At 44.0% G+C, this 14495-nt stretch overlaps 1 protein-coding gene across 3 annotated transcripts in view; it reads left to right on the forward strand.

Annotated features, from left to right (window-relative positions):
* The window catches only part of GRIA3 (glutamate ionotropic receptor AMPA type subunit 3), a 1208798-nt gene that overhangs the window by 879622 nt on the left and 314681 nt on the right, over positions 1–14495 (forward strand). For all 3 annotated transcript variants that reach the window (XR_013610694.1, XM_078688743.1, XM_078688742.1), the window contains exon 11: positions 13786–14159. Coding sequence is in view for 2 of the 3 variants with exons in the window: in XM_078688743.1 (XP_078544869.1) it covers positions 13786–14159 (374 nt within the window). In the remaining variant the exon portion in view is untranslated. The remainder of the gene's footprint in view (positions 1–13785; positions 14160–14495) is intronic.

The raw sequence follows: 14495 nt of genomic DNA on the forward strand, positions 1-14495 counted from the left end.
TTGCTCTGCTCACAGTGTAAAGCGCTCTGATACCTTCGGGTCATGTTCGCGCTATACAAAACTCTAAAATAAATAAATAAACACTGTACTAATCACTAACCTTGATCCGGAACAGCCCATTGCCCAGCATAAAGTGCTTCAGTGCCTCGTCAGGGCTAGCAATACATACAACAGTTATCCACTCGGAAGAAGCAACGAAAAACAGTTAATAAAGAGGGGGGTCAAATTAATAAGCTTCTCCTTATTTCCTTTATATAGCCCAACATATATTCAATCCAAAATTAGATGTCAAATTCAGCACACACACAAGAGAATTCCCTCTGGGACTTTGAAAATTGTATTACAAAACAACAATATAAATACATAATTAATTCTGAGCTCTGGAAAGATTTGGCCGCCAAAAAGGTGCTCAGAGAATGCGCTCATGCAGATTTAAAAAGGAAAAGGGGGGTATGGACCCATTACATACACTACATTGCTTTACATAGAGGCCTGTACAACAGTTAGTACATAGCAAAAACAAATTTTGTTTCATCAGATTGAGGTAAAGTTGTTAATTTCACATTGCCCCTCTGTGGACCATCTTCTGAATCCAGGCCTTTCATATAATGTCGTTGTTTGGACCTGGCAGGGAGATAAAGGGCCAGTAAACGCCTCAATAGCAGGTCTTCTTCAGGAAGTGAGTAAAGAAGTAGCAACCTAAAAAAGAAAGGAACACATTCCCAACTAATTAAAAATTACTAAATATGTTATGTGTGTCGTGAAAAGCTTCATTATGCTGCATGGCCTCACCTGGAAATACCCATCATCCATGTGTTGAAAAGTCACTCATAATTTCAACAGACAGGAAAGGCTGATAGACTCCTCATTCTGTGACCAAACTCATTCCACCTATGAAAACAGCTATATGCCATTCCTAATTTATGCTAACATATGGGCTAAAAAACCTCCATACTCTGAGAAGGTAAAAGGCTCCCCTTAGGAAACTATTTCAACATCAATCGATCTGTAGAGGTAAAATCAATCCATTTCAATCTGCGGGAATATTCCAGATATCCCAATTAGTCCCTCTGAAAGTAGTCAATCACTTCACAAATTACTGGCTATAACCAAACATGCAAGTTGGGGCGTATTCTTACCCAGCAAAATGTATCAATCCAAAACATTCCCTTGGGACAAAAAATCCCACGTAACACCTGTCTGTGCTTTAATCACCTCAGGCCATGAAACAATGTACAAAGCATCATTCACATATTCATGCCAAGAGAAACAGAATTTTGACAAATGCGTCAAGCCAAGCTGTTCCGCTAAATTACACAGCTACAATGTATCCCTTCTACCATGACTGTAACCAAATGAGCGGCCCCGAGAGACGTAAAGATAAAGCAGCCATCAGATCAACATGCCCACTGGCCACAGAGTGCGACTGTCCTGTTGTGTTAATGGGCCAACCAATGGATCTTGGAACCAAGGATGAGCTTATCTGATCCCTTATTGTCAGTCCTGTTAACCCCTTTTCCACGGTCGCGATTTCGCGGCAGTGCGGCACTTCCGCAAAATGGCCGGGGCCGCGTCGGCCGTTGGCCGACGGCAGCACTAGCGAGGTAGTGCTCCGTTCTGTGGAAAAGTAAATTTTGCCATGTTCTGTGTCCCTACGCGTCCTCCATCATATGTTATCTGTGCATGATTAATATGCATATGTATTCCCCATGTTTGATTAAAGACGCAATTACAGTTGTGTCCACCTCTAGTATGTCAGTTTCCAGTTCTCGTGAATACTACGAATATCAGGCCTATGTAAAGCTACGTTGCCACGTTTCTCAGTGTGCACGTTATTCCATTGTAAAGTCCCCGTTTCTAGGCCTCAAAAGGGCCCGGACACCAGATTCAGCTCCTGTCTCCTGAAGCCTCGCTGAGGAGCGATACAGCCCCCACCTGTATCCTCGACCCTTCACTTACTTCCTGCCTCGCAGTGCCCGGCTCAGCCTAGCTCTGCCTCTGAGTCTGCCAAGAGTATGTTATGATTCCAGTTATCAGTTCAGCCCTCCTTCTCTGCATTCCTAAGCTACTGAACTGCATCAATAGTTTCCGTCATTGTCTAGCCTTTACGTCTCCATGTAAGAGAAATACTGCATTTAATGGTCATTTAATATTCTTCATCACGCACTACATGTAGAATAATGCATGCTCTAGTCTTAGAGTCTGTTAGCCTTTACCCCGATAACTTTTGGATTCTATCAACATGTTCTCTAAACATCAGATACTAGATACTGCTTAGGTACATGTCGCCCTGACTCTCCAGACTTCAGTCTCTGCTCCTAGCACAGAGTTCGTAGCCCCCAGCTTCTCCTAGTAACACTTCATTGCCAGTTTGCGCGCACCATCAGGTCAGAGGTCCCGGCTCCTTAGGTAGCCCCCTCCATGTTTCCGCCCCATTCATGACATATTCTGTTACGTTTGCATCACAGGTCTATGTATACGCCCTGTTACACCTACTTTCACCCTTATCTTTCGCGACTGCTATTGACCACACCCACTGCTCCGCCTATCGTATGTATTGTAATGCAACTGTTTTAGTATATATGATCGTGCACTGTTATTAAATGTTACGCCGATTACGCCGATTCCGATCCTGCCCCCGGCAGCGCTGCCATCCTATTCCTGTGCAGGTTGTCCTGTTCCTGTCCTTATGCTGTATTAAACCTGCAAAACTCCTACTACCTCGAATCTTGACTCTTATTTATTGAGCTATCTGTTATTCATTTATTTATTCAAAAATAGAGGTATTATTTATTTATTTACCACATAATGGCGCCCGAATAGGAACTTGCCCTTTCCCCACGCGTCGGTGAAGCCACGCCGACCCCCTGACCCTCTGCAGTCGTGACGGAACTCTTCTGCGCACCGGCAGATATTTCTGCTACAAGTATCCCTCAGGCCCACGGAGGAGACGGAGGAGGCGGTCCAGCATCCAGACGAGACGGTGGAGGAACGCGGCGAGTCCCGACCAGAGCCCAAGCCGAGAGTCCAAGGTCCGAGGTATCCGGAGGCCCACCCGTAACAGAAGTCCGAAGTTCGTCCGTCCGGCGTCCAAGCAGTCCCGTCCAGTCTGAGGCCTTCCGTTCTTGCTGCCCGGTGAGTACCATTACTGGGGTAGTATCTAGACAGGGTCGATCTAATTGACTCTGGTCCGTGGGTTGGTGGTACACAGACCCACAAAACGAAGTGTCCACTTCGGTGGATGCGGGTCCTGACGTGTCTCTTTATGAGACCGGTAAGTTTCGTACTGTTTCAGCAGTGCATCTAGTTTCTGTTCTAGTCAGTTCTGTTCTCGAGAAAATTCATGTATTCTGTTTTCCGTATTCCAGGTGGTATTCTGTTCGAACTGTTATTTTAAATGTTCTTCACGTACTTTGATGTCGTGGTATGAGTGTGAAGTAGTTATCGTGTTTATTATGTATTGTATTGTGTCCAGATTATAGTTCAGTCATGCCGCTCTTTTCAAAACTGCGTCAGTTGAGAACTAGAAAAGGTCTGCTAGAAGCAGCAGTTCCTGTCCCGCCTAGGGACAGTCCAGGTCATTTTATGTATCAGAAGCATGGCATAAGCGCCATATTGTATCTAGATTTATGGGTCGAGTATACCAAACAGTTAGAGGAAAAGTATAGATGGCCTGTGTCAGGCACATGGGATGCCGAGTGCATCATGAGAGTAGAAGAAGCATTATGGAAAAAGAAAGCCAGACAGTCACAGAAAGATGCCATCGAGTTATGGCGCAAAGAATCTCATAAAAGAACCGAAAAAGAAATCAGAAAGTCAGAATTAAGTAGAGAATCCTTGGAACGAGCCCAAGAAAGGGAATTAATCGAGATTGGTGAACGAGTTAAAACCGAACAGTCAGACAGACAGAGGCATGCTCTTATTAAGGGTATGTATCCTCTTCTTGCCGAGGGCTTGCCAAAAGCGACCCCGGAGGCATCCAGTAACTTTCCGCCACCATTAGTTCCGACCAAGCTACGTCACAAACCGACCGCAGCTGATATTTTCATCTCGTCCTATTTGGACGACACAGTCCCAGAATATGCAAATCCTGTTACTACTCCGCCAGTCCCTGTAAATCAGGCACTTCCCGCTCCTCCAGACACCGGAGTACCTGTTACGGTACCCCCGGTCCAGCCCGCCATACAAGTCCAGTCTGCATTTCCATTTCCCACTCTGCCAGGACGAAGAGCATCAGTAGACGACTCTAGTTTAGGGGCCGCAGGGGGAGGTCCTCCTCAAACCCCGCCGCCACACAAGCGCTTAACGTTAGCCGAATTACATGCACAAGCGTCACAGCGTACGCCCAGATATCAGTCTGTTGCAGAAATAAGAAAAGCCCTTAACGAATGTGGCTATGATCCAGTCCCAGGCGAGGATAGTATGGTTTTATATTCATTACGCGTAAGAAAGGTGACCGAGTATCTAGTTACCCTACCAGATATGAAAGAAGATCTAGACAGAATATATCGTTTCATCCGTACAGGGAATGATCCAGAAAGTATTAGTGACGTCATGTGCCAAAGAAAAGTTGAAGTCCAGCTCATGCTATTAAAGTTTCTGATTAATTGTCTAATAAGGGAACAAGATTATCCGACCAAAGATCGAGCCGAAATGAAAGTCCTGACAAGGTGGAGTGATAATATAGCCGAGGGTAAGCACAAGACTATCGGTAGTATAGAGAGTATGTACAAGAAAATTCGTAAAGAAATAATAAGGTTACACGATCAACGTAAAGCAGCACAAGTAAGCGAGAAAGAAAACGACTCTTCTACAGAAGAGGTAGAGGACGAGAATCCCGACAGAATAGCGTATGTAGGAAAATCTAGATTCCCAGATCGCCATTTACGTCTAGAACACAAGCCAGTTTTTCACCATTCAGCACCAGAACAAGGTTCTCTAGAACAAGTATTTCAAGCCACCGATCACATTCTGAAATCACGAATCGGTTATAGCGAGTTAAGTACCATGCATGAACAAGAACTAGTCCGATCAGCAGTCCGATGGACTACTGATTCTACCACTTTTCCAGACGAAATAGTGGCACAAATGTTTCTGAAAATGCCCCCAGCCGAGCAGCGACTGGCGGGTATGTATATGATTCAGCACCTCATTACATTGTATGAGGGTCAACATTCTGATCCAGGTCCGTTACATGATGTCCTGAACGAGTTACTCCAGTATAAATGGAAAGGTTTAGGTACTGATTTAATTAGTGTCATTCTAGAACAGCACCACAAATATAGTATGTTTTTGAACCCGCATTTTGTTCATGTCTCACCCCCAGAAAGTAAACCCTTTTACATAGACAGACAGAATCCGTTACGAGAAGTGCATCCAGTTAAGACAGACGGTGGTGAAATGCAACGAGTGTTTGTTTACACCCCGATCACAAAGATGGAACTCTTAGAGATGAAAAAGTTAATTCCCTGTCATGACAAAGATCCAGCAGGGTTCCACCGAGAATTAAAAGACATGCTCCGTATGGGAGAATACACGTATCCAGATATTATTAAAATGTTAAAAGTCCTGTTGCCCGCAGGGGTATATGAGAAACTCAAGGAAAAAGAATTGGAGGTGGGAGAGAAAAAGATCGATTGGGCAGTCCTAGAAGCTGAAGACAAGGCACGAGTACCAGGTACCGGTCTTGGAGATAAATGTAAAGAATTACCAGAATTATTAATACAAGTTTTGCCCAGACTATTAGCAACTAAAAAGGAAGACTGGGATGCAATCTCAGCCTGTAAACAGAAACAAGACGAAGACACTAGTGATTTTTATTCTAGATTTGAAAAATGTTTTATCATAAACAGTGGCCTCAAGACAAGTAGTGAGTCATACCCTCATCTTTTTGTTACTAAATTAGTCGAGAATTCAAGTCCACAAGTTAAGAATCGAGTTTTGAAGGTCGAAAGTACCTGGCAAGCTAATACCCCGTCCCAGATGTTACAGATGCTTCAATATCACCAGAATAGAATCAGAGAAGAGCAAGAACATGAAAGGAAACGTATGAAAGACACGAAAATGAAAGTACTAGTTGCACAATCTGTTCCTCAAGACAGTCAGAAGAGGGGTCCGAATCAAGCCAGTCATCCTGCAGTTCCCGTTAAAGGGACATGCAATTATTGTAAACAGCCAGGTCATTTTATAAACGAGCGTTTAGTTCTGAAACACAACATAGCTACTGGTAAGACTAAAGAAAGACCACGTCCGCCTAGACAAGAACAAGTTTCACAGACTTCTCAGCCACAGAATGCACCACAGACAGTTACTGTACCGCAGCCTATTGCTGCAACACAGCATGTTACACAGCAGATGTATCAGTATGCACAGTCCGAGTATCCAGAGTATCAGCCGTATTCATGAAACAGCCTAGAGAGGGAGGTAGGCTTGCCTCTCATCGAGATACCTGTAGATCAAGAAGGTCCCTATGTTCATAGTCAAGTATTAGGGAAAGACAGAAAGTTTCTGATTGATACAGGGGCAAGTAGGACCACTATAAGTCACGCCGAAGTTCCAGGGGCTCCGCTCTCAGGCTCTAGAAATGTTTCCCTTGGATTTTCAGGAAAACCTATTGTAAATGAAATTTCAAAGCCAGTTACTCTAGAAGTAGGTCCATTGTCCCGCACTACTGACCTGTTACTTACTAAGTCATGTCCAGAAAATCTATTAGGCATTAAAACACTGAAAGAATTAGGTGCAGTTATATGCTGTTCCCCAGAGGGAATACGATTGTTCCTACGTGACTTCAAGGGTCACTATGTATTACGAGATTTTGATCCAAGATTGTCCAATGTCCCGCAGCATCTATGGGCGCAAGGTCCAACTGATGTTGGTTATATGCAAATCACACCCCATCGTGTGACTCTCAAGCCAGGTGTAGTCCTGCCACGAATCAGACAGTACAGATTGCCACCTGAGGCTGTAGCAGCCTTATCCAAAATTATTGATGAGCTCATGGCTCAAGGAGTAGTTGTAGAAACTGACTCCAATGTATGCAATTCTCCGATCATTCCTGTTATGAAACGTACTGATCCAAATGCACCCCCAGTATATCGATTAGTGATTGATCTCCGAGAACTTAATAAATGTATTATTCCCCAGTACCCAGTTGTCCCAGATATCTCTTCCCTATTGACAGCCATTGATTCCGAAGCTTCATTTTTTACAGTCATAGACCTCAAGAACGCATTTTTTAGTGTTCCCATTCATCCAGACAGCCAGTTTCTTTTCGGATTTTGTTTAAATGGAAGGAGCTATATGTTCACACGAGCTCCTCAAGGTTTCACAGAAAGTCCTAGTATTTACAGTCAAGCACTTAAGAGACAACTAGACAATATTCACATGCCAACTGACACTGCCCTGCTCCAGTATGTCGATGATCTACTGATCACAGCCCGTTCTGAACGTGCTTGCGAGCGAGCCTCACTTACAGTATTGTATTTCCTTGCCGAGATGGGGCACAAGGTGTCCCCTTCTAAGCTTCAATTCTGTGTCCAGCAAGTGGTCTACTTAGGACACTTACTGTCCAAGAGTGGTAGGCAGTTGACACCTGACCGTATCCAGTTAATAGCGAGTCTTCCTCAGCCCAAGACCCAGAAGGAGGTACGTGCTTTTATTGGCCTCACTTCTTACTGCAGACAATGGATTCCGCAGTATGCATTTCTAGCCAAGCCACTGATACAGTTAACGACACAGGAGGCAGCCGTATCGACTGTCCTCCCTTGGACATCTGAACATACACTTAGTTTTAATGAGTTAAAGAAAGCCCTATGTCAAGCTCCGGTTCTAGCTACACCGAACTACAGTAAGCCTTTTACACTTTTTGTCACTGAACGCGAAGGTACAGCATTATCTGTCCTCACACAAGACCAAGCAGGACAATACAAGCCCTGTGCTTATTTTTCGAGCACATTAGATCCTGTAGCCCAGGCTCTGCCTGCGTGCCTCAAGTCAGTTGCAGCCACAGCCCTAGCTATCAGACAAAGTGATTCCATAGTCTTAGGACACTCCCTGACAGTACAAGTCCCACACTCCGTGGAAGTTCTTTTAAACCGAACACAAACTCAGCACTTGACAATTGCACGTTTAACAGGTTATGAATTGACACTGTTTCAGCCACACATAGAAATCAGACGCTGCAACGTCCTAAATCCTGCTACACTGTTACCGTCAGTTAATCCAAATCCTGCCACACACGACTGTGTGGAAGTAGTTAACATCATGACAAAGCCAAGACAAGATCTGACAGATATTCCATTACCAGATCCCGACCTGACACTTTATGTGGATGGTTCATGCATGAGAACAAGTACAGGAGAACTAGTAGCCGCGTATGCAGTGACTACCGACACTGAAGTTATTGAAACACACCGTATTGACACCCTGTCTGCTCAAGCAGCAGAGCTAGTTGCTCTGACACAAGCCTGCATTCACGCCAAGAACCTGAAAGTTAATGTTTACACCGATTCACGTTACGCATTTGGAGTCGTACACGACTTTGGAGTGCTCTGGCAGGAGAGAGGTTTCATGACTTCTCACGGAACCAAGATTCAGCATGGTCTCCTCATTCAGGCTCTGTTAGATGCAATACATTTACCGACATCCATTGCTATCATGAAGTGCAAAGCACATACGAAAGTTACTGACACTATTTCCCAAGGTAATGATCTAGCAGATCGAACAGCCAAGCTTACAGCTCAGACTCCAGACATTCCAGTTAATAAGACACCGACATACACTCCAGATCTGACTACCTGTATGACAGTTAAGGACCCTACTCAAGATGTCATAGATATCCAGTTACATGCTACTCCCGATGAAATCAAGAAATGGTCCGAACAAGGAGGGGTCCAGACAGATCAGGGATGGGTAACGAAGGGTAAAGCCACATGGTTTCTCCCCGACTCTATGGTTCAAGTCATTATCAATACCGCACATAGTCCAGCACATCTAGGAGAGAAAGCTATGTTAGACAGTATCCAGAATATTTGGTTCAACAAGCATCTACGAGCTGCAGCCAAGCAGAAAGTCCGTACCTGTATGATATGTTGTCAGTTCAATCCAGGTAAAAGTGTCCCGGTGGAACAAGGTGGATTCCAGCCCCCTGACCACCCTTTTGAAGTCCTCCAGATGGATTATATTCAGATGGAGCGATGTCGAGGTTTCAAGTATGTCCTTGTAGTTGTATGCGCTTTGTCCAGGTGGACAGAAGCATATCCAGTTCCAGATTATACAGCCGCGACTACTGCCAGGCAGTTGGTTCGTGAGTTCTTCCCCCGTTATGGACTCCCTAGAGTCGTATATTCTGATAACGGCCAGCCATTCTCATCTGAACTCATGAAGCATGTTTCCCTATTGTTAGGGTACCAGTGGAAGTTCCATTGTGTACGCCATCCTGAAGCAGCCGGTCTCGTAGAGAGACATAATCAGACCCTGAAAATCCGAATTGCAAAGGTTCGTCAAGAGAAAGGTGTGGACTGGCTAGTAGCTCTGCCAGTCGCTTTGTTCTATATGCGCATGGTCGCACATTCCAGATCAGGTCTGTCCCCGTATGAGGTCGTTTTCGGCCGCCCCCCCTAACATGTGGGGTACACCTAGACCTCGAAGTATTACCGATGTTTCAAGTAATATGCTGACAGATTACCTAGCTTCCTTGATGTCTGCCCTCAACTCTTGTCGTTCACAGGTTGCCGCCGCATTTCCAGACAATACTGAGGTGGCACCGCATGAAATCGTTCCCGGATCCATGGTCCTAGTGCGAAATTTCGATCGCTCAAGTCCACTGGAGCCTCGCTGGAAGGAGCCCCGACAGGTCCTCCTCGCCACCCGTACAGCCGTGAAGTTGGAGGGACGCAAAGGCTGGGTGCATCTTTCGCATATTAAAAAATTTTATGGATTGAAGCCAGTCTCAAAGAACATTTCCCAGGATTCTAAAGACTGCCAAAGTACTATTCTTAAGGACTGTCCCGCAAAAGACATTGCTACGAACCCTTCCCAGTTAGAGACAACTCCGCAACAGGAGTATAAGCTCAAGTTAAGGTCTAGTAAAATAAGTCAGCCAGTTTGATTGTCTAAGTCCTCCCCTAGGTGAAACGGTTAGACCGGTTTCTGACATGTATAAAATAGACCCCCATAGTGAGAGAGTTAGTCAAAACTCAATCCGATGTATCGTTTTTCTATGTTTCATATTATTTCTCAGTATTATGATTTCCTGCACCAGTTATGCATTTTACCTGTATTTTCCAGTTTCTCATGTAAATAAGTCTTCTAATGTTACAGTAGAGCACACGTTTAGTGATCTGCCTCCTCATGAACTCTCTTACCGCCTCGCTATGCGTAATAATTCTTTTATCCGCATGTTACATTATTCACACCAGACCAGCAATGCCACTAATTGTTGGGTGTGTGGTCGACTCCCCCCTTTTCAGACACCGAAGGGAGTTCTGCCACTCTTTCCTTATCCATTTTCACATAATGGTTCGTGTGGAGCATGGTCCACGTTAACGTCATCCTCAACAGATATGTCTTTTCTTAACAGTACATGTTTCCCAGACAAGCAAGGTCTTCCCCACAGAACAGGGTTAGATCTAGAAAACGAAGTTTACAATTTAGGTAATTATTCTTCGAATTTCATGGTCCTGAATGTTCAGTCTGATACTACTCCAGACTTACCTACTATTTCAGTACTACCAGTCAAAGGTGAATTATGTGTCCGAAATAATGGTTCCGTACATGTAGGACATAGTGATTGTACTACTATTGTCAAGTATAGTGACAGTGGGAAATCTATTTTCAAAGCTTCACGTCATTCTTATTTTATTTGTGGTCAGACCGCATATGTTCGTCTGCCCCTCGATTGGGAGGGAACCTGTTACATTGCCTTCCTACTGCCACCGGTTTTTCTAGCCCCACCCGACTACCATAGGAATTCCCACCTAGTACATACTAGACACAAGAGAAACCTCCCGATTGTCGATTATACTGAAACTGCTCTAGAACAATATATAGATATCAATAAAGGTGTCTTCCCTTATTTAGGTACAGTCGTGAATAGTAAACTGATACGTAGATTAACCAGAACACTCGAAGCAGTAGTAATTGAGACTACTTCTGCTCTAAGTAATTTAACCGAAGAACAATCCTTTATGAGAATTGTCGTGCTCCAGAATCGTCTCGTCCTTGACGTCATATTGGCCGATAGGGGCGGGGCCTGTAGAGTCATCGGATCTAGTTGCTGCATTTTCATTCCAAATAACGCGCCGTCTGTTTATTCAGCTATAACCAGACTCCATAAAATTGCCCATCTGTTACACCAAGATCCAGGCACCTGGACATGGTCCGGTTGGTTCTGGACTATAATTTCCGCTTGGGGATGGAAAGTCTTGTCCTTTCTAGGTATTACAGTAGCGATCATATTCAGCTGCTGCCTCTGTATACAATGTGGCCCTGCGATTTGCGGCATTTGTGCTACCTCTTGTATTCCTAGTCCCCAGCCCCGTTCTAAAACCCGTTCCAAGAAAATTCGAGACGAGCAAATGATACTGTATGAAATGATAGATGGTATCATGAATATTGATGTTTCCTGAAGGAAACGTAGTGACAAGGAGGGAATGTGGAAAAGTAAATTTTGCCATGTTCTGTGTCCCTACGCGTCCTCCATCATATGTTATCTGTGCATGATTAATATGCATATGTATTCCCCATGTTTGATTAAAGACGCAATTACAGTTGTGTCCACCTCTAGTATGTCAGTTTCCAGTTCTCGTGAATACTACGAATATCAGGCCTATGTAAAGCTACGTTGCCACGTTTCTCAGTGTGCACGTTATTCCATTGTAAAGTCCCCGTTTCTAGGCCTCAAAAGGGCCCGGACACCAGATTCAGCTCCTGTCTCCTGAAGCCTCGCTGAGGAGCGATACAGCCCCCACCTGTATCCTCGACCCTTCACTTACTTCCTGCCTCGCAGTGCCCGGCTCAGCCTAGCTCTGCCTCTGAGTCTGCCAAGAGTATGTTATGATTCCAGTTATCAGTTCAGCCCTCCTTCTCTGCATTCCTAAGCTACTGAACTGCATCAATAGTTTCCGTCATTGTCTAGCCTTTACGTCTCCATGTAAGAGAAATACTGCATTTAATGGTCATTTAATATTCTTCATCACGCACTACATGTAGAATAATGCATGCTCTAGTCTTAGAGTCTGTTAGCCTTTACCCCGATAACTTTTGGATTCTATCAACATGTTCTCTAAACATCAGATACTAGATACTGCTTAGGTACATGTCGCCCTGACTCTCCAGACTTCAGTCTCTGCTCCTAGCACAGAGTTCGTAGCCCCCAGCTTCTCCTAGTAACACGTCATTGCCAGTTTGCGCGCACCATCAGGTCAGAGGTCCCGGCTCCTTAGGTAGCCCCCTCCATGTTTCCGCCCCATTCATGACATATTCTGTTACGTTTGCATCACAGGTCTATGTATACGCCCTGTTACACCTACTTTCACCCTTATCTTTCGCGACTGCTATTGACCACACCCACTGCTCCGCCTATCGTATGTATTGTAATGCAACTGTTTTAGTATATATGATCGTGCACTGTTATTAAATGTTACGCCGATTACGCCGATTCCGATCCTGCCCCCGGCAGCGCTGCCATCCTATTCCTGTGCAGGTTGTCCTGTTCCTGTCCTTATGCTGTATTAAACCTGCAAAACTCCTACTACCTCGAATCTTGACTCTTATTTATTGAGCTATCTGTTATTCATTTATTTATTCAAAAATAGAGGTATTATTTATTTATTTACCACAGTTCGGCCAACGGCCGATGGCAGCACGCAAGGGGTTAAAAAACAGTCTGTGCGTGAAAAAATCAAACTAATCTGGTTCACTCAGGTGGATTTAGTTTGGCCACAAAATGAGGAGCCTATCAGCCTTCACTATTGATAATATGAGTGACTCATCCACACATGGATGATGGTTATTCACAGGTGAAGACATGCATTGTAAGGAAGTTTTTCACATCACTCACCTAGTCCTGAAGAAGACCCATTATTGAGATGTCTACTGGCCCTTTTCCCCTCTGCCAGGTCGAAAAGTTGGCATTATATGAAAGACCTGGATTATGTAGATGGTCCACACTGGGGTGGCAATTTGAGATAAATAAATTTACCTCAATCTGATGAAACTAAATTTGTTTTTTTTGGAACTAACTATGTTAAACAGGCCTCTATGTAAAACAATATGGTATATGTCCCTACTTCCCCTTTTTCCTTTTTCTTCGAACCTGCACGAGCACCTTCTCTGAGCACCTTTTCTCACCAAAATCTTTCTGGAGCTAAGAATTGAATATAAATTATGTATTTATATTACTGTTTTGGAATACAATTTCCACACTCCCAGAGAGAATTCTCTTGTGTGTGTCTTTAATTTTACCTCTAATTTTTGATTGAATCAAAGTTGGACTATCTAAAGGAAATAAGGAAAAACTGATTAATTTGGCCCTCCACTATAAAAACTATTTTTCGTTGTTTCTTTCTAAGTGGACCACTGTTGTCTGTATCATAGGCTACACCAGATCCTTCGGGTTATTTTGGGTCACCCCATTGTTATCTAATGTTGTCAGGGAGAGCAGTAAGCGCTATTCAAATGCAATTACTATACAACGTAATGTGACTTGCATGGTTTTTTTTGTACTTCTGTGGTTTTACTGTTCTCTTTTGGACTAACAATGTTATTTTTTATCTCCCTTCACAGAGAGCAGACATAGCTGTTGCCCCCCTCACAATAACACTGGTACGGGAAGAAGTAATCGACTTTTCGAAACCCTTTATGAGTCTAGGGATCAGCATCATGATCAAGAAGCCGCAAAAGTCCAAACCGGGCGTGTTCTCATTTCTGGATCCTTTGGCCTATGAGATCTGGATGTGTATAGTCTTTGCTTACATTGGAGTGAGCGTAGTTCTTTTCCTAGTGAGCCGTTTCAGCCCTTATGAGTGGCACATGGAAGACAACGATGAAACCCGTGACCCTCAGAACCCTCCCGACCCTCCAAACGAGTTTGGGATATTTAACAGCCTTTGGTTTTCCCTGGGTGCCTTTATGCAGCAAGGATGCGATATTTCTCCAAGGTTTGTTATCATATCACTCCCATTGCCTTTTTGCATTTTATGGTCACGCTGATGCCATGGTGCATATATGTCACTTTCTCAACTTATTCTTTTTTTTTAATTTTATTTTTCATTGAATTCCGATTATTTTTGTTCACCATTCCACCGAATGCTACGCTTCATCATCAAGCCACGCCGCTTGTCAACATTCACCAAGTGCGAATGGCATTATTACAAGATAATGCCATCCCTCCACTCCTACGAAAGCTTATATACACCATGTTGAGACTGTAAAATGCATAGGGTTTTACATTCCAGCAATGCTTGGAGGGCTACCGTGTTTTTGCTGCATATCTC

The sequence above is a fragment of the Lissotriton helveticus genome, chromosome 4_1 (genome assembly GCF_964261635.1).
Source record: "Lissotriton helveticus chromosome 4_1, aLisHel1.1, whole genome shotgun sequence".
In the NCBI taxonomy this organism is placed as follows: Eukaryota; Metazoa; Chordata; class Amphibia; order Caudata; family Salamandridae; genus Lissotriton; species Lissotriton helveticus.